Genomic DNA, 25,614 nt, shown 5'->3' with positions numbered 1-25,614 from the left:
CAGGTACAGCTGCCCATGCAGCTTCAACACGATATCACAGTTCATCAAGAGTAGTGACTGGCGTATTGTGACGAGCCAGTTGCTCGGCCACCATTGACCAGACGTTTTCAGTTGGTGAGAGATCTGGCGAATGTACTGGCCAGGGCAGCAGTCGAACATTTTCTGTATCCGGAAAGGCCCGTACAGGACCTGCAACATGCGGTCGTGCATTATCCTGCTGAAATGTAGGTTTTCGCAGGGATCGAATGAGGGGTAGAGCCACGGGTCGTAACACATCTGAAATGGAACGTCCACTGTTCAAAGTGCCGTCAATGTGAACAAGAGGTAACCGAGACGTGTAACCAATGGCACCCCATACCATCACGCCGGGTGATACGCCAGTATGTCAATGACGAATACACGCTTCCAATGTGCGTTTACCGCGCTGTCGCCAAATACGGATGCGACCATCACGATGCTTTAAGCAGAACCTGGATTCATCCGAAAAAATGACGTTTTGCCATTCGTGCAGCCAGATTCGTCATTGAGTACACTATCGCAGGCGCTCCTGTCTGTGATGCAGCGTCAAGGATAACCGCAGCCATGGTCTCCGAGCTGATAGTCCATGCTGCTGCATACGTCGTCGAACTGTTCGTGCAGATGGTTGTTGTCTTGCAAACGTCCCCAAGTGTTGACTCAGGGATCGAGACGTGGCTACACGATCCGTTACAGCCATGCGGGTGAGATGCCTGTCATCTCGACTGCTAGTGATACGAGGTCGTTGGGATACAGCACGGCGTTCCGTATTACCCTCCTGAACCCACCTATTCCCTATTCTGCTAACAGTCATTGGATCTCGACCAACGCGAGCGGCAGTGTCGCGATACGATAAATCGCAATCGCGATAGGCTACAATCCGACCTTTGTCAAAGTCGGAAACGTGATGGTACGCATTTCTCCTCCTTACACGAGGCATCACAACAACGTTTCACCAAGCAACGCCGGTCAACTGCTGTTTGTGCATGAGAGATCGGTTGGAAACTTTCCTCATGTCAGCACGTTGTAGGTGTCACCACCGGCGGCAACCTCGTGTGAATGCTCTGAAAAGCTAATCATTTGCATATCACAACATCTTCTTCCTGTCGGTTAAATTTCGCGTCTGTAGCACGTCATCTTCGTGGTGTAGCAATTTTAATGGCCAATAGTGTATTAGCTCGTTGGGGTCATCATAATAAATCTACTGCGGGATTCGATTGTTCACTGCCTTATGCTCAATGCAAATACCATCACCGCTGCTGCTGCTGTTGTCTTCACCGTCAAGTATTGGTATTATAATGGTTTATATTTCTTTTGGCTCCGGCTTTTTGCATGTTATGTACATCAGTCATGTGCAGTATTTCACAGTACGTTTCCGTCCGCCGCTCGTGGTCTCGCGGTAGCGTTCTTGCTTCCCGAGCACGGGGTCCTGGGTTCGATTCCCGGCGGGGTCAGGGATTTTCACCTGCCTTGAGATGACTGGGTGTTTGTGTTGTCATCATTTCATCATCATCCAGGAAAGTGGCGAAATTGGACTGAGCAAAGGTTGGGAAATTGTACGGGCGCTGATAACCACGCAGTTGAGCGCCCCACAAACCAAACATCATCATCATCATCACAGTACGTTTCCCTATCATTAACTGCATAATTTATAGGTTCTTTTGGCAGGTCTTAGGAAAATAATATTCATTAAGCCAGGTGTTATCTCAAACCGTCTATCACCAATCTGTACTGTGTCAGCAGTTACATTTGTAGGATGCATGCCTAACATGTCCGGTCTTCCCCTGCTAACGCTGAATGTTCTATCTATCTGAGCAGGAGTGTGACGGATAATGAATTCGTCAATGGCGACGCCATGGCTATGTGTCGTTTTTGCTGAGAGCTGCCTGAGAGATTCAATAACCGGCTTAAAGGTCTCTCTTAGTGTTTGCTGTCGATCCATATGCCCAAATCTTAGCAACAGTAATTTCTCTCGAACCGCTTTCCGCGCTTGAATCATTTTCTGCTTCGTTGACATCTTGGTGTACACTAGAGAAGTTAGGTTCATCATCGAACACCACAGAAACCACTCAACGAGTCAAGTTGACTCTACCACACTATACAGGTCCCATTAGTAATAGCTATAATGTCAGCTAGAGGACAAATGTAAGGATGTAGAGGCTTGTCTCACTAGGGGTAAGATAGATACTGCCTACAGGAAAATTAAAGAGACCTTTGGAGAGAAGAGAACCACTTGTATGAATATCAAGAGCTCAGATGGCAACCCAGTTCTAAGCAAAGAAGGGAAGGCAGAAAGGTGGAAAGAGTATATAGAGGGTTTATACAAGGGCGATGTACTTGAGGACAATATTATGGAAATGGAAGAGGATGTAGATGAAGACGAAATGGGAGATAAGATACTGCGTGAAGAGTTTGACAGAGCACTGAAAGACCTGAGTCGAAACAAGGCCCCGGGAGTAGACAACATTCCATTTGAACTACTGATGGCCTCGGGAGAGCCAGTCATGACAAAACTTTACCATCTGGTGAGCACGATGTATGAGACAGGCGAAATACCCTCAGACTTCAAGAAGAATATAATAATTCCAATCCCAAAGAAAGCAGGTGTTGACAGATGTGAAAATTACCGAACTATCAGTTTAATAAGTCACAGCTGCAAAATACTAACGCGAATTCTTTACAGACGAATGGAAAAACTGGTAGAAGCTGACCTCGGGGAAGATCAGTTTGGATTCCGTAGAAATGTTGGAACACGTGAGGCAATACTGACCTTACGACTTATCTTAGAAGAAAGATTAAGAAAAGGCAAACCTACGTTTCTAGCATTTGTAGACTTAGAGAAAGCTTTTGACAATGTTAACTGGAATACTCTCTTTCAAATTCTGAAGGTGGCAGGGGTAAAATACAGGGAGCGAAAGGCTATTTACAGTTTGTACAGAAACCAGATGGCAGTTATAAGAGTCGAGGGGCATGAAAGGGAAGCAGTGGTTGGGAAAGGAGTAAGACAGGGTTGTAGCCTCTCCCCGATGTTATTCAATCTGTATATTGAGCAAGCAGTAAAGGAAACAAAAGAAAAATTCGGAGTAGGTATTAAAATTCATGGAGAAGAAGTAAAAACTTTGAGGTTCGCCGATGACATTGTAATTCTGTCAGAGACAGCAAAGGACTTGGAAGAGCAGTTGAACGGAATGGACAGTGTCTTGAAGGGAGGATATAAGATGAAAATCAACAAAAGCAAAACGAGGATAATGGAATGTAGTCAAATTAAGTCGGGTGATGCTGAGGGAATTAGATTAGGAAATGAGACACTTAAAGTAGTAAAGGAGTTTTGCTATTTAGGGAGTAAAATAACCGATGATGGTCGAAGTAGAGAGGATATAAAATGTAGACTGGCAATGGCAAGGAAAGCGTTTCTCAAGAAGAGGAATTTGTTAACATCGAGTATAGATTTAAGTGTCAGGAAGTCGTTTCTGAAAGTATTTGTATGGAGTGTAGCCATGTATGGAAGTGAAACATGGACGATAACTAGTTTGGACAAGAAGAAAATAGAAGCTTTCGAAATGTGGTGCTACAGAAGAATGCTGAAGATAAGGTGGGTAGATCACGTAACTAATGAGGAGGTATTGAATAGGATTGGGGAGAAGAGAAGTTTGTGGCACAACTTGACTAGAAGAAGGGATCGGTTAGTAGGACATGTTTTGAGGCATCAAGGGATCACAAATTTAGCATTGGAGGGCAGTGTGGAGGGTAAAAATCGTAGAGGGAGACCAAGAGATGAATACACTAAGCAGATTCAGAAGGATGTAGGTTGCAGTAGATACTGGGAGATGAAGAAACTTGCACAGGATAGAGTAGCATGGAGAGCTGCATCAAACCAGTCTCAGGACTGAAGACCACAACAACAACAACATAATGTCAGCCGTAAACGACACGTGGTAACTAGAACCAATGCAGCTTCTAGTAACCTTTTCCTGGTAGTTCGTGGTGGCAATCTGCCCGGATTTCAGCTGTTGTCATCCGTGTATTTTTCAGTGCCAATCCTGCGACCTTCTCATGGTATAGTCCTTCTGGAAGGATCTGTGCGCTCCCTTCTTGCCATACTGCTGTTCTGCGTTCATCTCGTCACCAGTCGTTCTGCATCACAGTCTGAGCTATCTGCCGGTATGGTGCATCTGTGTCTCTCATGCCAATGATTCGATGTTCCTCGAAGTCCAAAAGATGGTGATAAGGCACAAGTGCATGTCGTGTTGCTATCTCTACGTTACACACACCCAATAACCATCATGTACTCGCACTATATTTCATCTGTAGCAATGGCTTTTTCTCTGTCCTGAAAATAGGAAGGTCGTCCAGAAAGTAAAGTCCGTCTTGCATAACTAAATAAAAACGAAAGCTATCAACGTGAAGTTACAGTACCTTACTCTGTTTTAAAATGTAGTCGCCATAACTGTCAAGGCACTCATTGTAACACGAGACCAGTTTTTCAATTCCCATGTTGTACTCTGCTGACAAAGATTTGAGCCAGAGTGTCGCTGCATGTTTGAGGTCTTCATCGTTTGTGTTGTATCCACAGACCCAACCAACCGACCAACCAACTCGCGCACGAGCGCCCTGACCGTGACATCGCTGGCCACAGTTCCTGTCGCGGCCGTCGGCGTCTGAGGGCGTTACCGCCGACGGAAGAGGTCGCGCCATGGCTGAGCTCGGGTCCGCAGCGCCCTCTGCCTTCTGCATATAAGGAGGAGCGCTGGCCCTGAGAGGACAGGCTATTGTCGATTGTCTATTGCTAGCCTTTCGTGGAGTTTATAGCGGAGCCATTGCAGTGTGATATTTGCTATTGTATTCGACTAGGCTCAGTACACGGATTACTCTTAGATATTACTTGGACTTGTATTACTGGTGCACGTTTCGTCAGAAATAAAGATAAGTTATCTCTTCATTCTAGCTGGCGCAGTTCTTGTCACTAATTATTTTTCGGCCAACAGACATCTACATCCTGGTCACTACCCACGCTCTATACGATTTGTGGTGGCTGTCCCAAAAGTACCGCCGAGGACCTTGGGTTTGGGAGCCGTCACAAAAGTTTGCGATTTGTTTTCCACCCAAAAAGTACTTCAATTTCGGGAATAGGTGAATATCACTTGGTGTCAAGTCTGGGGTGTAAGAAGAATATCCCACTTAGACGTTGACGCTCGTGCGGTGTTCGAGTTGAAGAATGAGGCCACATACTGCCCTGAATCAAGAACACCTTTGCTGGCAACGTTACACGACACTGAAGACTCGTTCGTTGCACTGTCACCATAAACTTACTTTATTTGCCTATAAATTTCGGTAGTCCGGACATATTGTGCATTCAGAAAACGAATGATGCTACGCATTTCGCATTTGGCGGAGTTTTCAGTGGGCGCCGCTATTTCGAAAGGTTACACAACAAAGAAGCTTGGCCGCTCGGCAACAAAACTCGGCTCACACTGAGACGGGGGAAGCACCTAAGTGGCACACCTGCGATCGCAGTGGTGGGGGATCGGCGCTGGGTGTGCTACAGAATCGTACTTTAGTTTCTGGATGACCTTCGTAAACTAGCAGAATAAAATTTTAATCAACAAATTGTAACACACTCTCCGTCGCTTCATTTAGAATATTTATTTAGCGGTCGCAGATTTAGTTAAAGGCCGTAAGAGAATATTTGTAGTAGGGGCGAAGAAGTTACATATAGGTGGCCAGCGGAATTTCAACAGCTAAAACTAGTCCCATGTCTGTTTCGAACTTCTGCTACCGTAGGAAGCGCTGTCCATTGGAATGTAACAGATAATTGAGTGTCCTGGGATGTATTTAATGATAATCATTAAATCATTGTTTTGCAATCAAAGGCATTGTTTCCTGGATAACTATGTCAGCATAACAGCCTGTACTCACACTAGTCATTGATGTTACAAAACTATTTTTTCTTTGGTTAACGTCAGTCTTTAATTTTCTCCATGAAAATTAAATCAGACACCATTTATGACACACTGCAAGTGCAAATATCGGTCCTAAACACTTGAGCCCCAAACGTTGGAATGTAACTTCTGTAATGATTTCGTATAATATTTCCCGCTAATTCATTATTTACGAAGGGACTTCAAAAAGCTAGCTACATATTGTTATGGCAGGCCAAGTAACTTTCACTGAAGGGAACCTGGACGTGAAGTGACTGAAATTTTCGAAAACATTTTTTTTGTCCATCTGAAAGACAGTTTTATCCCGTATGTATTTTTATCTACTTTTCAGTTGTTGATTTGGTCTTAAACGCTATTTTAACAAATGTCTGCAAACCAGCCACGCTCATGCGACAGGCAAGGAATATCACGATAAATATTTATTGCCTGCTACAGTCATGGAAACAATAAAGCCAATGAACAGGGACCTTGTAGATACAAAATCGCTTAGCGAATGTCTACATGGCCGTACACAAAACCCTAATGAGAGTTGCAACAGCTGCGTGTGGCAACGAGTACCAAAAACAGTGTTTGTTGGATGGACAGTACTCAAAATGGGTATGATGGATGCTGTCATCTGTTTCAATGATGGTGTAATCAGCAGGACAAAAGTAATGGACAAATTAGGCATCCAGCCAGGAAATAATTCGATAGCTCCTCTGACTGCCATAGATCGTCAGCGACTAGTTGAAGCTGAAAGCGTTGTGGAAGCCACCACTAGTCCAGAGTAAGGAAAAGGCTCCTGAAGAAGTCAACAGAGGATAGAGAAGCAGCTGGCCAGCAAGATTATGCTGCTGGAATGTTCTGAAAGAGGTATACGGTGAATCAAAAACACTGTGAACATTCTTTTCTCATTTTCTCGAAACTACATTTTCAAAACATTAGGTACATATAGCTTCAGAATGGTTTTATCCATGTTCACCAAATTTCTCTCAAGTGAAGAATGGGATAGTATCATCGTATTATGCCTAACACATCGCAGAAATGATCTATGTTTGTCATTCTGTATATAATTTTAGCGGTATTTTTTAGACAAAATAGTAATGTGGTACAATAAGGGTTTTTCTATTTCCTCAGATATACTCCAAATTACAAAACGAGAGGCATAATGTGTTCCTATGAATGTTGACAGCAGCCCGCCACAGTTTGAATTCTGTTAGACTGATGATGGACCAGAAAATGGTACCAGAATGGGAACGTGTATTATAAAATCATCTATTAGGCAAAATACTGTAATCCTTAAACAATAACAGAAATTTCAATAAATTTCCGTTTACAGATTGATTTAATGTCATTCATTGTTGTTAAAAAACAACTTCCTCCGCATTGTGGATCAAGATTAATGTGCACTGAGAGCGAGGTATAAAAATGCAGCCCGTTTACGTCCAGAGACGCTGCACGAGACTTCAGAGTGAGACAGATTCATGACGATGTTTTTTAACGTTGTCACCAGGATTCTGTAAAGAACAGTCTGAAGGTTCTACCAGTCGTTCAATCCTCGACAATAGCAATCCGATCCTTTGTCAAGGACCTATTCTAGAACCGCCGTGTGAGCGTCACAGCACACAGTTTTAATCTGCCAGGAAGTTTCATATCAGCGCACATTCCACTGCAGAGTGAAAATCTCATTCTGGAATTATAACAATGCTTATCATTCGCACACCCAATAAAAAACATGAAAAACAGCGATTGGTATTCACCCGTTCGGGCTTATTCGTATAGCCCCGTCCCCTTATGTCTGCGGGAAAGTTTTTTATTTCTTGATGCGACGGGATCCCCTGGAGAGACATCACGTACGCTGCACTATTCACGCATAGGAAATCAACTTATGATTCGTTCAGAAACCAATCCATAGGCCGACATGCGCTAGATGCTAGGCGCTTTGTGAAACAAGGTCTTTTTCTTCAAGAATACGAATTTGACGCCCCCTGAAATCGCCGCCCAGGGCAGATAGATAGACCAGTTTGCCCCCTGCCCCTCCTCCCCCCTAGATCCGGGCCTGCTAACAGCTCACAGCCTCTCTTCTCGTTATGGCTTGTCAAATGGAAGTGTAGATGTTATACTCTCATTCAAACAGTGTACAACATTAGATTTGCTCCTGGTGCCTACAATTGCAACTAATGTTATTACAGTGTAAATCGGTTCTGCATTGACGCATCAGCATGTCTACGAAGCTAATCTGCCGTACGGTAATTACAGCCCACACTCTACCTCCGTGAATAGCTGCACTTTAATTATAGCCAATCAACACTATAGTTGGAATCACGAACGATGGCGGTAGAGTTCAGGCTTGTTCTGCGCTCTACGTCACGCATTCTCCGACAGCCAATGAGCGTCCAGAAGTTTTTGAGCACTCTGCCGCGAATGCCGTCGCTAACGGGAGCATTAAACATGATCGTAGCGAGTTGTTTAGTGAATTTCTATTCCATTTTTGCGAGTTGTCATTGCTGATGTTGGTGGGAAGCGCTAAATTCTGCATAAGTAAGCGAGGGACACAATTTGCTGGCTATACACTTTCTTCGAGCGGAAAGCGCGCGCATGCGCGCACCACAACTATCGCTTGGAATGGCCATCAATGGAGTCCCCGTCGATCCCTCGACATGCGCGAATCGCCATCGTTCGTGGATCGGACTGCAGTACTGCAGCGTGTGCTGGTGTGTGTGTTGCAGCGGCGACGATGCGGTGGTGGCTGGTGGTGGCCCTGGTGGCGTGGTGCGCGGCGCCGCCGTGCCGGGCGCAGGCGTCGTTCCGCGACTACCGCGCGCTCAGCAGTAACTTCACGCGCCTGCTCGACACGCTGCTCGACAAGGAGCGCTACGACAAGCGGCTGCGGCCCGACCTCGGAGGTCAGTCTGTGTCTGTAGTCTGCGATAGTCCAGTAGTGGCGAAAAAAAAAAAAAAACAAATGGCTCTGAGCACTATGGGACTTAACTTTTGAGATCAATCCCCTAGAACTTAGAACTACTTAAACCTAACTAACCTAAGGACATCACACACATCCATGCCCGAGGCAGGATTCGAACCTGTGACCGTAGCGGTCACGCGGTTCCAGACTGTAGCGCCTAGAACCGCTCGGCCACCTCGGCCGGCCAGCGGAAAAAAAACAACCCTCACCCTCGTAAGACATCACGCTAACGCTGTGGAACACTATCTCTAACTTAGATAATGACTTCAGTTTGGTGAGGAAGAGAGTTCCATAAATTCTTCACGTATGCCTTATCTACAGGGTGGCACATTAAATGTGTTACCAATTGTTTCTTTCACAATTTACAACACACATTAGATATCCCGCCGGGGTACAGCAGAACCAGCAGACCTTGGAAAAACAAATGAGTTACGAAATGACGTGTAATTCACGATACTGCCGCTAGGAGACTAGTAAGCAGCAACGGCTGACAATGGAAGACTGACGACACAGCAACGATCGGCAATTGTGTTACTTTTTCATGAAACGAAAAGCCTTGTTGTGACGCAGAGGCGTTTTCGACAACAGTTTAACACACAATGCGTCCCTTGCGAGAAGACCATCCACAGGTTGCACGATAAATTTGTACAGGAAGGAACAGTATTGGATTCGAAGCGACCTCGGCCTAAGCCTGTTTGTTCCCCGGAGAATATTGAAGCCGTACGAGTTCCAGGAAATCGCGTAGAAAGGCAGCAGTGCAACTGGGAATATCCAGACGCTCCGCTCAACGCATTCTTAAAAGTGACCTCCATATGTATCCATACAAGATGACCTGTGCACAGAAGCTCACTGAGCAGCAGAGACTACCGTTAGCTCAGTGGTCGGAGGATAGGGAAGAAACTCTCAACACGTTTGGTTTTCAGACGAGGTGCATTTTCATTTAGACGGTGTGGTTAACAAACAAAATGTACCCTTTTGGGCCACTGAAAACCCACAATTGCTTCACGAACGACAACATTTTGCTCCGAGGATCACAGCGCGGGCAGCAATTTCCAGTCACGGACTAATGGACCATTTTTATTTGAAGAAACTGTGAACAGCGAGCGTTATTTGAGCATGCTTCGCAATAGCTTCATTCCATAGCTTCTTGCTACTGCCTTGCCCTTCAACACGCAGTGGTTCATGCAAGATGGAGCAAGGCCACATACTGCAAACACTGTGTTGGAGTTTTTACACGAGCATTTCAGGTTTCCAGGTCGCTTCAATGACGGACAAAATTGGCTCCCCAATAGTCCAGACCTCAATCCATGTGACTTTTTTCTTTGGGGGTACCTAAAGGAAAATTTTTTCCCGAAACGTCCACGTGATTTAATGGAGCTCAGAAGACTTATTCTTAAAGCTTGCAGTGAAATTACGGAAGACATGTGCCGTAGGGTAATCATTAACTTCAGTGTTCATTTGAAGGAAGTTAGGAAACGAAATGATGGACATATTGAGCATGTGCTGAGTTAGAACAAATCTCCATGGACGGCTCTTCATTGTAGTATATGTTCCTTTCAGATTGTATTTATTTTATATTCAAAAACAAAATGGTAACACATTTCGTGCGCCACCCTGTAGCTGCAGCCACTCATGTATGGTTAGATCCCCTAGAGAAAAATTGCAGGGATGCTACCTGGCATGTCTTACCCGCTGTTCCAAATAGTCCCAGGCATTCCATATGACAATACAGTTTGCTGATTGAGTGTGTAACACCTAAAGTGCAAGATGCATGGCACCTGCTATCGATATATAACTTTTTTTAATTGTATGTAAATATTTGTAATTTAAATGCTTTCTTTTAATAAGTAAGGACATTACTTCACTGTATGTGTACATTTAGGTAAAAGTCTGTTGGCGTTTCATTGTATTTATCTGTGTTTTACTGTGAAACTTATAAGCTGTGGGAAAAAGCCAAAGGAATTGTTATTTTCATCGACTAGCAACGATAATAGCAGTACTTGTCCGTTGTAAAATCTTTGGGTAGGGAGTTGATGCGCAGAGCGCGCAGAGAGAGTGGAAGACGGGTTCCAGCGCTTGTAGTGTGCGGAAGTGCGGTGTTAACGCTCTCGCAGTAGAGAGTACCATATCGGCGGCAACATGTACGCGCGCAGGCCAGATGTCTAGTAGCAGGAGGAAGGACAGTGGACGGGCGGAAGAGGCTGTATTAATTACGATTGCCCGTTCCTGTAATTAGCCGTGGCCCCACAACAACAGCAGCAGTTCCAGCAACACAGATTCGTCGTCGGCTCCGAGTTTCGTCGCACGCACAGCACTGAAGTAAGACTGTTCGTTGGTAGAAAGTATTTACGGCTAACCCAGCAGCTCAACTGAACGTGATTTGATTAATGAACTTTATTTAAATAATAATCAGTTAAATTCAGGGCAATTGTGTCCTCATTGCCCCCAGACATTGTTACCAAGCAGGATCCTTGTTCCTTTTTTTCCCTAATATGCTAACTGAGTGTCATAAAAAACAAATTGAATAGTTACAGCCAGTTTATTAATGAATAATTTCTCTTTTAAGAATTTTAGCGTCAGTCTACTTTCAATTAACTGTTGTAGAACAGAGGCTTCAGTATATGATTAAAGTAAAGCAGTTTCATTTTTCAAGTTTGAGAATCAATCACTGGAAAAAATCCAAATCTAAAGAAATGCACAAATTAAGAGTGCGGAAGTTTTATTTATTTTACATATAGCTTGGAGCACATGGCTGTTTGGTTTGGTTCGTATTCTAGTATTTAATTCTGTTCAAGTCAGTAAAAAAGGCTCAGTTATGCAGGCAATAATATGAAATCCAATCTGCAAAATAAGTAACGGCAAAGTAAAAAGTACTTATTTTTTTCTACATTTCTTTGATGACGTTATGCTGAGGTCACTGAAAGTCATTGTTCACGTAACGAAGTTCAGTACTAACATACAGTTTAATTGCATATTTTCAAATCATTACTCGATTGCCTTTTTCAAAATATAATGCCAAACATAACGTCAGAGTGACTTCTCAGTTTTCTTTATCATTACATACTCACTTAAAATTAGTGTAAAAAAAGTGGCAACCTTTAGTTGCCACGTCAGTGTTTAATAATACATATTTTTCTTTTCCATCGTCTTGTACAGAATTTTGGATTTAAATTCCCCTAGTGGGCTGGCGACCGTTAATTACTTCCTTTTCGTTCATTAGTGTAACTTTTGGATTCATAATCAGTGGTACCCCTTTCTGTCCAGTGTTGTTCGTGAGTGAATGCACAAAATAACTTTCATTTTCCAAATTATAACCCTGTTCGGTTTAATTACTTTTATTTTTAGTAGACTTTCCCTAAAAAGGGTCGGTTGTTCACTTTCCTCCTACTTATCAGTATCACTTCTTCGAGAAGGATAGCCTTATACAATTAGAAAAAATCCATTAGGCATACATGCGATCCACGGTCAAATTTTATATCGCAAGCGGGATAGGCTGATTAGTAATAGGGAGGTAACAAGTGGACGAGTCGATGAGCGATAGGGTGCCTTACAAGGAACCCCCTGAGATCGCAAAAGGCCAATAAAGTTTAGGGCATTCGACGCAACTACAATATTGGCTGCTAAAGGTAAGAGGTGGCGGCACTGGAGGTATCCAGTGGTGAACAGAGTGTTAAGTCTACGGAGCGTAGTTGAAATGCTAAGGTGAGAAATAACTCACATCGGCGCTACAGTGCTAGTGGCGTTGATACAAAGCAGAGCAATGCCGACGATAAACAAAGGAAACATTGCATTATATCTACAACAACAGTGGCCGAAGTCGACATTTTGTAAGAAAGGAACCAAAAGAATTTCGCAGAGTGAGAAGAAGTGGCAGATGAAACATTACCGTTTGTGCAAGATGAGTCAGTGGAATGTGTTGTGTCGTGTACACTCGACTGTGCGGACAATGTGCACGAGGAATACAAAGATGAAGAGACGTGCTTAACAAGTGAAGGCGATATTGAAACATGTCATGTACTTCATCATCCTTCTCGACAGTGAGCCACAACTCCCGTCTCTAGTGGAACATAGCAAAGGACAATCGTTGTCTAGGCAGCGGGTACTAAACGTAACTACGTACATGGAAGACAATCTGTAGCATAGTAAAAAAAAATACCGTGGACGTTGTAATGTATAAGATAAACTATGGATATTCAAGGGAGCGAAAGGCGCACTTGTTACAAAACCTGGTCTTTGCGCGTTTCAAGGATTTCATGATAGCGACCTACTACGTTATGCATAGATTAAAGGGATTTCAAGGGAAGCAGTGTATGCTTGAATAATTTCAAACAGTGCTACAGAATTGGAAGACGTAAGATAACGAAATTTCAAATACAGGGTCAACTTGACGATGCACACAACAAGCTGCGGAATCTGCCCAAAAATTTATAAATGAGATAAATTTATCCGGTCATTCAGTAAGGAATTTGTTTTCAACTTCGATCAGACGGGATTTGAAAACAAAATGCATATGTGAGGAACCCTGGAAATTAAAGGTACCAACGCCTTAACGCATTTGCATACAATTATGTAGACTGCTAATTTTGCTGGAAAGTTATTTATTGTGTTGTGATTAGTCGGAGGTGCTCTGCCCCCTCCTCCCCCCCCCTTCGATTCTTTCTCGTGTGTGTGATCTTGCAAGGGCAGTAGGGAATATTTACAGCACAGCAAGCACGAGTGGGAAAATGGGCATAAGAAAACTACAGCTATCGTATCATCACGCTTTTGGACAACAGCTGGTCAAAATAACTTGTTTTTGCATGATTCCTGGTCTGCGTATAAAAATCATAGTTCTTTAGAGCAAACTATCCTTCCTGAAAAGTGTGTGACATTACAGTTCAAACCATCTGGAACCACTGGACAAATTTAATACATAAGTCCCATAGAAGTCTCTGCACCTCCCAGACATTCGTTTTCTGTTGCCCTTCTGAGACGCATGGTGAGTCATTAGCAGCTGACATTTTTCCTGTCATAGTTGTTAACACAAGACTTTCCAATGAGCCGTACTGAGTACTGATCTTGCGACCTCGCACTTAAGGGGATCCTTCTTACACTGGGCTCATTCGGGAGGACGACGGTTCAAACCCGGGTCGAGCCATTCCGATTTATGTTTTCCGCTATTTCCCTAGATCGCTTGAGGCAAACGACGGGATGTTTCCTTTGAAAGGGCACGGCCGATTACCTTTCCCATCCTTCCCTAATCCGAGCGTCTGCTCTGTCTCTAAATGATCTCGCTGCCGACGGGTCGTAAAACACTAATGTCCTCCTCCCCCTCCACCTGGTTTCTTGTTAGTGTTCGTCGAACCAGGAATATTTGCGTGCGATCTTGTGAACACAACTGTAGTCAAGATAGACGACAGGAATCTTCACAGCATGGCGATGTAGAGGAAAGAGCATCACTTTGTCAACTGAAAAAGTCGAAATAAACATGCGGGCAGCCTGAACCAGTAGGCCCAAGTCATGGCATGTATACCACCCCAGAAACTTCACAGAATCACCTCCAGCCTGAACAAAATTCTCCACGCACTATCGTTTAAACGTCTCACTGGATGGTCCATTCCAGCGACGTCTTGTATCATTCGAAAAGAGGCAAAATCGCGACGCGTTGAACCGCGCTACTCACCTCTCAGCTACCGCCCAGTTTCTGTGTTGTTTGTGCCATTGAAGACTAAGTTTTATTTGCCGCTGTGAGCGATGGCCTTCTGCGATGTACCCGGCTCCAAACGACCATTCCATGTTATTCACTTCGTAAAGCTGACTCGGAAACTGGTTGACATAGATCTGCATTCATTGAAAGCATCGTTTTCCGTCGAGTTTGAAGCCGGTTGTTATTGACAAGGCGAGACATCATCTTACACTGAGTCACATGACTCCAAGTGGTGCACCATTCCTCGTAGACACGTTGGCCAGTCCACCATGATATACCAATCAACTGAACAACTGCGTACATAATGTGGTCACGGACAAGTCCAAAGACGTCCCCTTTTTCCATTCTTTCAAATTTCCAGGTCGATGCTACGCACTGCGATGATTCCATGCAATCGAATTCCGTGCATGTACACCACTCCATTAGAATAACTTGCGTCAGTTCCAAACCGACCATTGTGCTATTTTAAGGGGCTTACTAATTTTTTTTTAAACCGGTCAGCTCACTTGGCGGCTGCAGGCCTTCGAAAAACAGAATAGGCTTGGGGTAGGTCTCGGTGGGCTCAAACTTTGCTGCAAAGAACTATATCGTAGCTTTTTTTTCAGGTCCTGTAAGTGGGAAAACTGAGGATCTGTTAGATGACGATTGGTATGTCTTTAGGAAAGGCAGTGGCGATAGAGAGGCAGTTACGGAAACAAAACTCAGGATAAGAAAGATACCTTTATATGTATAGTGGTGTAGAACGTTCGAAATTCTAAGATAATATAAAATATGGACAAGAATCATGGGGAAGGGGGGGGGGGGAATAACAGTGCAAGGTCAAGAGAGAGGTGCTCGGATACAGTCCATCTCTTCTACTGTTCAGACTCCATATGCAAGACACAATGAAGGAAGTCCAAGAGTGAGATTAAAATTCTAGGTGAAAGGATTTCAATACTGATGACGCAGCTATCCCGTGTGAAAGTGGAGAAGAATTACATGCCCTGTTGGGTAGTATGAACAGTCGACTGAACACTATCAAAGAGCAGCAGAAAAGAAATTAACTGTCCTCTAAATATCACTATTGGGGACCACGTGGTAAACAAACTGAAGGAAATCTGCCATCTTTGAAGCAAAATAGTGCATTACAGACGAAACAAGGAGAACATAAGAAGCAGACTTGCACACGAAAACAAAGCAGTTCTGTCAAAAGAAGTTTAGCAGTAACGAATATAGGCCTTAACGTGAGAAAGAAAATTATGAAAGTGTATGCACGGAGCCCAACACTGTATGGTTCAAAATGGTTCAAATGGCTCTGAGCACTATGCGACTTAACTTCTGAGGTCATCAGTCGCCTAGAACTTAGAACTAATTAAACCTAACTAACCTAAGGACATCACACACATCCATGCCCGAGGCAAGATTCGAACCTGCGACCGTAGCGCTCACTCGGCTCCAGACTGCAGCGCCTAGAACCGCACGGCCACTCCGGCCGGCAACACTGTATGGAAATGAGTTATGGACCCTGGGAAAAATGGAGAAGACGAAAATCGAATCGTTTCAGATGTAATGTTACATAAGGGCGATGAAAGTTACGTGCACTAATAAGAAATCGCACAGTTAAGAAGGAAACAAATTAATCGAAAACGCTAACAGGAAGTGCTACCGTGACTGAACGACACGACATAATTATGTTGTCAGCACAAACATGACAATCATGGAGAGCTCCAACAAACCAGGCTTCAGACTGATGACTCCTGAACCTCCCCTCCCCCCCCCCCCCTCCTCTTTGTCCTACAACGGAAACGAGGAATGGGAATATCCTATGGAATAGGGGCGGCTAGGACACAAGAGTCCTTGAGTGAAAGGCACTAAGCAAAAAAAATGAAATTTACTTTATTGACAAAATTGTGCTTCGCACTGCGCACATTTATTAACAAAAAAAGCATACAGTTGTCATTAACCACATTACATAATAGAACGTTGCAGTTTTCAATTTAATTAAACAAGACCCGACCAATCAGGATTATTAAGTTTAAACCGGCTCAATCCGCCTTTAAAACAAATGACACAAGCCAACAAATAATCCAGATTCAACTGGCCTTTCGTTACTAAATAATTACAAGAGAAAAAGATCTTAAATTTCCACAGGTTCTCAACAGTATCACCTAAAATGATTCTTACTTCCTATTGGCACTAGCCGCTTTATTGGAGTAACCACATAAGCCATACACAACACTCAAAATACTAGAATTTTAATGGGCGTGCAGCCGCCTTAAAACACTTGACTCTACTTTCCTTCTTGAACCGGCAGCAGACATTTAAATTGCCAACTACATACAATATAAAGTAAATTAAATTTACCATCGATCTCAACACTGCGCAAACAAATCATGAAGCTTAAGTCGGTACTTAGCAGTCTTTAAGTCTTCAAATGAGTTTGTCAGTTTCAATCGGCACAAGCCGCTTAATTTTTTAAACTACACCAGCAGTTTAACAAACATATTACATTTCAAGTTTAACTCGGCGCTTAGCCGTCTTTAAAGACTCCAAGGAATTTACCAATTCGTATCGACACTAACCGTTTTAACATTAGGAATACACCAAAACTTTTTTTAAGTCTTGCACTTGGCCATACGTAACACCCAAAAATTTTTCAAAACAACTTCACCATTCTAGCTGCCACTAAACTAAACAGGTTAACAATTTTTCTGAGAAAAGACAGTTGCTTAAGAGTTTCAATTTAAAGCACTATTCAAGCTAATTGCCTAACAGGACATACTCAGACATAGGCCTCGATCGACACAATACGGGAAAACAATATTTCCATTAACCGGTGCCTTCAGCGCTGATGGCACACGCCGGTACATGTGAAATCACTGCTCGATACTTAATCAGACATAAGGACTTAGACATAAGGTTACGACTTGTCAATGAATAAGCCCTCAAATCTAGCAACATTACAGGTGGAAGGTTTTAAAGGTATTCAAAGATGACAATTGAAATATAGAGCTGTGATTGAGGGCTAGACATAAACCATTTTACTACAAAATTACGCTAAAACCACGCTTATGGTAGTACTGCTAGAACATATTAAAGATGGCTGTAAGAATAATAACAACAGAGAATATTTCAACTAGGCGGCTCTACCCACTCACAAAACAACCAGTAACTCATATGGTAAATTTCCTTTGATAAAATAGTTCACCAGCCTGTGTCAGCTCCAAACGTTAAACTCGAAAATTATCAGAATAAACAACGCTGGGCTACCACTACAGCCAGACAACAGACCTTTTAACGGGGCTTTAGCGACTCTGTGTTTTAGATGCTTTTAAACACACAGTAAGTTTAACCACATAGGAAATGGCTACTAGGCACAAAACAGTATTAGCCCAGATGTAGAACTCCTGCTAATTTTAATCACAATGCTTCACATTTGCCCACTAACATGCATCTCTGGAGCATACCCCAAGACTGCGACATTTCTAGCCAAACCCGCGCAAAATTCTGCACAACTTGAGCGTTTTTTTTTTTAAAAAAAAGAAGAAGCTCCGCACTACCAAACCTTCGGGACGCCAGCCGCAGTGGCTTGTTCCGTCCTCGCCAAACAGGAGCACGCCAGGCCTCGGTGCCCCTTGGTTCAGTAAATCGATTTTTTAAAAATAAATTGCATTTTTGGATCCATAAAAGTGTTTAGAATTCACCCCTGAAACAGTTTTTCCGAATACGGAACGGAAATGTTTGTCATTCGCGGTTGAACAAAAAAATGCACCTGCCTGAAATCGGCCTTTTTCACGCATCAGAAAATTTAAATGAAAGTATGAACGCGTGTGTTTGGAAGTTAGCCCGCAAGCATTTGCATTCTGGTGCGAAGACTGTGGAGATTGCGACTTTCCTGGCAGTGAGCAGCTTCAACGAACGGTATTCACAATTCTGAAGACCATGGCAACCATGGACGTCACCCTGGGACTCTATTCGACGTAGTTCGCCAAGTATTTGGACGACCACCGGATTCAAGCTGCCGAAAACCGCTTGTCACCGGCCGTACGTGGGCTTTGGAGCAGCGCAGGATGGCCCAGATCGAGCAGAACGTCCTCCATGAGGAAGACGAAGGACTAGTTTATGGACCCGAATTAGCAGATTAAACGTAAGTTGCATAATATTGCATTTATATGTAGTCAAAACTTCAAACGAGTTTTTCTCGAAATGACTCTTTTGTATGGCGCGGTATGGTAACTTCAAATCTACTGAAGCGATTGGCATGATTCTTTCTTTCCGACGAAGCTAACTAAATTGTCTAGGAGTTGGACCACTTTTATTCCGATCCATCAACTATAAATATTTTTATTTGGGCGACGAAGTCGAAAAATCGATGAAAAAACCCTATTTTTTCAAATGGTCACCATTTTGTTTCCTATGGTCCAAATAATTTAAGCGGGGTACAACTCCTAAAGTATCTTATATACTTCCATAACGCCAACTCAATTTTGATACCAGACGAGCCGTCTGACCTGGGACATATCGCACATGGAGGTCTACATTGAAATTTTGTTTCTTTCCGACGGCACGTCCGCCTTTGCTCTTCGACATTTCCGGTCGAAAAAATTCCAGTTTGTAGAGGAAATATCAATAAACATTTTGACCAAATTTGACATTGATATCTATAACACATCCCGAGAAAAAAAAATTCTCAATGAACATGTTTTTTTGGGCCAAAGATAGTAAACGTCCTCTTAAAAGCCCGTCCTGGCGACCTCGCGTCGCGCAGCCAGCGCTGCTACTATCGCTGATGCGAATCGATAGCCAAGAACTCGGCAGCACGCATCAACTACAAAAATATTATTGACATCTCATATTTTTCACTGCTTTCGTTTTCCTTCAAAATGTAAGTAGTATGCCGGCCGAAGTGGCCGTGCGGTTCTGGCGCTGCAGTCTTGAACCGCGAGACCGCTACGGTCGCAGGTTCGAATCCTGCCTCGGGCATGGATGTGTGTGATATCCTTAGGTTAGTTAGGTTTAAGTAGTTCTAAGTTCTAGGGGGCTGATGGCCTCAGCAGTTGAGTCCCATAGTGCTCAGAGCCATTTGAGCCATTTTTGTAAGAAGTATTTTCTACATGAACATATGTCATAATGATTCCTATACTGTCCTCCTGTTATTGCCAGTACATCACAGCGATTATTCTCTGTTTCAGGACCTCCACTCAGCGTCACAGTGAACATCCTCATCAAAACCATGAGTGAAGTCTCTGAGGGAGATCAGGTAAGAATGACGATCATTTTTCAGCGATCGTGTGTGTTTATCGTTTGAGTCCCAAGTACGTCAGGTGTATTTCTGTTAAATAATGGTGGATTTCTTCTGTGTGACGGATGAAAATTTCCGAAAATTGATAAAGTTAAGACGTTATTATTGACCCCTGCTTTTCAAAGGAATCGGCCAGCCATTCACCGTAGCAAATTCAGGGAAACGATGGAAAAATTAACTCTGCATTTCCAGACGATGTTTTGAACTCCACTTTTCTCGAATGCGACACCAAAACATTAAGCATTGCGTAATCTCACTATGTTGAAGTTGGAGTACATATGCTAAAGACGTCTAACAAATTTAATCATCATCATCATCATCATTTAAGACTGATTATGCCTTTCAGCTTTCAGTCTGGAGCATAGCCCCCTTATAAAATTCCTCCAAGATCCCCTATTCAGTGCTAACGTTGGTGCCTCTTCTGATGTTAAACCTATTACTTCAAAATCATTCTTAACCGAATCCAGGTACCCTCTCCTTGGTCTGCCCCGACTCCTCCTACCCTCTACTGCTGAACCCATGAGTCTCTTGGGTAACCTTGCTTCTCCCATGCGTGTTACATGACCCCACCATCTAAGCCTGTTCGCCCTGATTGCTACGTCTATAGAGTTCATTGCCAGTTTTTCTTTGATTTCCTCATTGTGGACATCCTCCTGCCATTATTCCCATCTACTAGTACCTGCAATCATCCTAGCTACTTTCATATCCGTAACCTCAACCTTGTTGATAAGGTAACCTGAATCCACCCAGCTTTCACTCCCATACAACAAAGTAGGTCGAAAGATTGAACGGTGCACAGATAACTTAGTCTTGGTACTGACTTCCTTCTTGCAGAAGAGAGTAGATCGTAGCTGAGCGCTCACTGCATTAGCTTTGCTACACCTCGCTTCCAGTTCTTTCACTATGTTGCCATCCTGTGAGAATATGCATTCTAAGTACTTGAAACCGTTCACCTGTTCTAACTTTGTTCCTCCTATTTGGCATTCAATCCGTTTATATTTCTTTCCCACTGACATTACTTTCGTTTTGGAGATGCTAATCTTCATACCATAGTCCTTACATTTCTGATCTAGCTCTGAAATATTACTTTGCAAACTTTCAATCGAATCTGCCATCACAACTAAGTCATCTGCATATGCGAGACTGCTTATTTTCTGTTCACATATCTTAATCTCACCCAGCCAGTTTATTGTTTTCAACATATGATCCATAAATAATATGAACAACAGTGGACACAGGTTGCAGCCTTGTCGTACTCCTGAAACTACTCTGAACCATGAACTCAGTTTACCGTCAACTCTAACTGCTGCCTGACTATCCATGTAAAGACCTTTAATTGCTTGCAAAAGTTTACCTCCTATTCCATAATCTCGTAGAACAGACAATAACTTCCTTCTAGGAACCCGGTCATATGCCTTTTCTAGATCTATAAAGCATAGATACAATTCCCTGTTCCACTCGTAACACTTCTCCATTATTTGCCGTAAGCTAAGGATCTGGTCCTGACAACCTCTAAGAGGCCTAAACCCACACTGATTTTCATCCAATTTGTCCTCAACTAATACTCGCTCTTTCCTTTCAACAATACCTGAGAAGATTTTACCCACAACGCTGATTTAAGAGATACCTCTGTAGTTGTTACAATCTTTTCTGTTTCCATGTTTAAAGATTGGTGTGATTACTGCTTTCGTCCAGTCTGATGGAACCTGTCCCGACTCCCAGGCCATTTCAATTATCCTGTGTAGCCATTTAAGACCTGACATTCCACTGTATTTGATGAGTTCCGACTTAATTTCATCCATCCCAGCCGCTTTATTGCACTGAAATATATTGACCATTTTCTCCACTTCCTCAAATGTGATCCTATTTCCATCATCATTCCTATCCCATTGTACATCGAAATCTGAAACATTACTCATCGTATTTTCACTTACATTAAGCAACTCTTCAAAATATTCCCTCCATCTGCCCAAGGCATCAACAGGATTCACCAGCAGTTTTCCTGACCTGTCCATAATACTTGTCATTTCCTTCTTACCTCCCTTTAGAAGACTGCTAATTACACTCTAGAATGGTTTTCCAGCAGCTTGACCCAAAGTCTCCAACCTGTTTCCAAAGTATTCCCAAGATTTCTTCTTGGATGCTGCAATTATCTGTTTGGCTTTGTTTCTTTCTTCAACATAACTTTCTCTGTCTACCTGAGTTCTAGTATGTAGCCATTTTTGATACGCCTTCTTTTTCCTTTTACAGGCTGCCTTGTCTGTGTCATTTCACCAAGCTGTTTGCTTCATCCTACTTTTACACACTGATGTTCCAAGACATTCTTCAGCCACTTCTAGTACTGCGTCCCTGTACCTTGTCCATTCCTTTTCCAATGACTGTAATTGACTACATTCAACTAACTGGTACCTTTCTGAGATCGCTGTTATGTACTTGTGCCTGATTTCCTTATCCTGAAGTTTCTCCACTCTTATCCTCCTACATATGGACCTGACCTCCTGCACTTTCGGCCTCACAATCCCAATTTCACTGCAGATTAAATAATGATCAGTGTCATCAAAGAATCCCCTGAATACACGTGTGTCCCTCACAGCCTTCCTGAATTCCTGATCTGTTATTATATAGTCAATGACAGATCTGGTTCCCCTGCCTTCCCAAGTATACCGGTGAATGTTCTTATGTTTAAAAAAGGAGTTTGTGTTTACTAAGCCCATACTGGCACAGAAATCCAAGAGTTGTTTCCCGTTCCTTTTGGCCTCCATATCCTCTCCAAATTTACCCATAACCTTTTCATACCCTTGCGTTCGATTTCCAATCCTGGCATTAAAATCAATGAGCAGAACACTGTCCTTGTCCTTTACTCTAACAACTGCATCACTGAGTGCCTCATAAAAACTATCCATCTTATCTTGATCTGTCCCTTCACAATGCGAATATACTGACACAAATTTAATGAAAAAAGGAAATTGCAGATCTTGTGTGAAGTATGTTTAAGAAACTGCAAATTGCACCATTTTTTTTCAATATTATTGGTAATAAAACCACTGGTTAAAATAATTTCACTGTGATTTTTGTATCTTCTAAATGCAGGAAGAAATAACGTTTTCCGTATTCCAGGTGAGTTTCTCTTCTATACTTTTTTAGCGTTCCTGGATTCTAGCCCTGAGCCTTGCTTTCCGCAGGCGATGTTCTTACTGACTGAGCATGATATCTTAATTTTTTATTTGTTCCTAAAAATCCTAGGTCTCCTAAGGAATAAACTGAACGTTGTTAAATTCTTCATTTGCGCCACCATAGCATGCTAAGTCCCTTTACAATTACAAAGACAGATCAGGAACTTGTTCCTTTTTATTTGACGAAGAGGAAAACAAACATGAAATGAAGAATGCCTGTAAACCAAAATATATTCTGATTTTAAAAGTGTATTTCCTCTTTGCATTTAGAAATTTTCTGTTTGGTGACGATAAACTGTTTATAAAGTGGGGTACAATGTTAGGATTTTAATTCTTCGATCTTTGCGCATGATGTATTCATTTCTTTGGGTCAATCATACCATGATGTCTTACTCCATTAAATATAAATATGACACAAATGTTACAAAAAATGACTTAAAAGTTCTGCAGTACATGAAAGTTCTGATCCTGTACTAACTATAGTTGATGGTTGGAGAGACAACATTGCGGTTACAGGTCAACTGCGAAAACCAGTTATAGATGTTGGCCTCTGATATATCGTGTATACATATGGTGTTAACCCTCTCGGCATCAGCTAAGGCCTGAAGGTGATGCACTGAAGCACTGAAACTGGTAGCCATACAATAATTGACACCATGAAGACGGCTATAGGTGTTTCATTTTCTTACACAGAAATACTGGTCATATTTAAAGTGCACCAGCCGCAGGAGGGAATCAATACCTCCACTGTGCGATAACAATAGCGATGTCGCTGATGATAGTACCACTAAAGCAGAATTACTAAAAGCGGTTATCCGAAACTCCTTAACCATAGAAGACTAAGTAGATATTCCAGAATTCTAATCTAGAGCAACTGCCAACATGGGTAAACCTCTGATTCAAATGCTCTTTCCTCAAAATCCTCCATAAAACTTAGCCACCCACATTGATTCGTACTTGCTCTCCTCGAGTTGCCATCACCCATTCCAAACCATGAGCATGCTTAAAACCCTTGTGCACAAGCCATACAGTGTCGGATGCAGATAGTTTACCTAAAGAGCTTGCACATTTAAGAACGGTGTTCAGAGACAATGGACACTCGATTCTGCAAATTAACAGAACAATCTTAGCTAAAACCAAGAACCGAGAACAGGATAAAGAGGTGAACGCACCCACAAAGTCCCTAGCTTTTCTTCCCTTCTTTGGAAATATTTCCCTCAAAATAGAAAGAATCCTTAATAATTTTCAGGTGAAAGTGATTTTCCGCCCACCATCTAACATTTCAGACCTGCTGGGACCAATGAAGGATAATTTGTTATTGCAGAGGGCGGGAATTTACAAAATACCTTGTTAGTGTGGTATTGCCTACAGGACAAACAACACACACAGTGGAAGAACTTCGCACAGAACAGAAATGTTGCATTCGCCTCCTGCAACCCAGAAAGGCTGCAACTGTGGAACATTGTATCTCCAATGGACATTCAGTGGACTGTGACAAAACATTAATTTTGGTCACAGCGACATCTTTTTGGGACTATGTTATAAAAGAATCCGTTGAAATACGCATCGCGGAAAATCTAATGAACCACGACAGCGGCTACCATCTGGATAATGCGTGGAGTTCCGCCACCTCTGAAATTTGCTCCAGACGAAGTCGCCAGAATAATCCGATAACTGCTACCAGCGACAATTCCGAAGACAGCTGGTTCTTGCAGTTCCACCAGCAAGGGCGCACTGCAGCCGGGTGGTGACTCTCACGCATGCACGGCAATACTATCAGCGCACATATAAGGTGGAGCGGAGAACGTCTTCGTCCCTCTGTTATGCCAGCATTGCCTGGATCTCCGCACCCACCCGCTTTTACAAGGCCCTCCAAATCCTCGAACTCCACGTGCTCCGCCTTGCCTTCCGTATCTGCTTTCCTTCCCCTACACAGCTCCTGCACGACCTCATCCCCTTCCCCCACCTACTCCTTTTCCTCCAACATCTTCGTATTCTTTATGCTGTCCGGAGGCTTGATTCCCCCCCCCCCCCCTGGTTTCCTCCTTCCTCTCCACCCCCCCCCCCCATTGCAATGCCTCTATCACTGTATCCCTCCCTCTCTCCCTCTCTCCACCTCCGCACCCTCCATCTCCTTAATTAAGGCAATTTCCAGCACCCCCCCCCCCCCCCTCCTGGATGTTGAACTTCATCATGACATATACCCCTCCTTCCAACTGTAACCTGGATGCTATCTACGATCGCCAAACAGGCGTCCTGTCGGCGCAACCGGAAATGTGATCATACTAGAAACACGCTTCGTTGAAAGTACCCAGCCGGCCGCGGTGGTCTAGCGGTTCTGGCGCTGCAGTCCGGAACCGCGGGACTGCTACGGTCGCAGGTTCGAATCCTGCCTCGGGCATGGGTGTGTGTGATGTCCTTAGGTTAGTTAGGTTTAAGTAGTTCTAAGTTCTAGGGGACTTATGACCTAAGATGTTGAGTCCCATAGTGCTCAGAGCCATTTGAACCATTTTGCTGTTTGTGAGGTTCTGTAAAACCTATGTGTACCTTTGCTTGACAGCTGTCCTCTTTACAGA

General features: G+C 43.2%; 1 protein-coding gene across 2 annotated transcripts in view; it reads left to right on the top strand.

The window, feature by feature from the left end:
• LOC126094542 (gamma-aminobutyric acid receptor subunit alpha-6-like) overlaps positions 1 to 25,614 on the top strand; it is a 107,771-nt gene that overhangs the window by 21,648 nt on the left and 60,509 nt on the right. The window contains exons 2-3 of one of the 2 annotated variants that reach the window (XM_049908973.1): positions 8,663 to 8,839; positions 19,756 to 19,823. In XM_049908973.1, the coding sequence (XP_049764930.1) occupies positions 8,671 to 8,839; positions 19,756 to 19,823 (237 nt within the window). In that variant the 5' untranslated portion in view covers positions 8,663 to 8,670. Of the gene's footprint in view, positions 1 to 8,662; positions 8,840 to 18,658; positions 18,711 to 19,755; positions 19,824 to 25,614 lie in introns of those variants that run through there. The other variant, XM_049908974.1, reaches the window with a different exon arrangement.

This window comes from Schistocerca cancellata, chromosome 8, assembly GCF_023864275.1.
Source record: "Schistocerca cancellata isolate TAMUIC-IGC-003103 chromosome 8, iqSchCanc2.1, whole genome shotgun sequence".
Classification (NCBI taxonomy): domain Eukaryota; kingdom Metazoa; phylum Arthropoda; class Insecta; order Orthoptera; family Acrididae; genus Schistocerca; species Schistocerca cancellata.
Note: the sequence above shows the minus strand (reverse complement) of the source record. Positions and strands in the feature narration are given on the sequence as shown.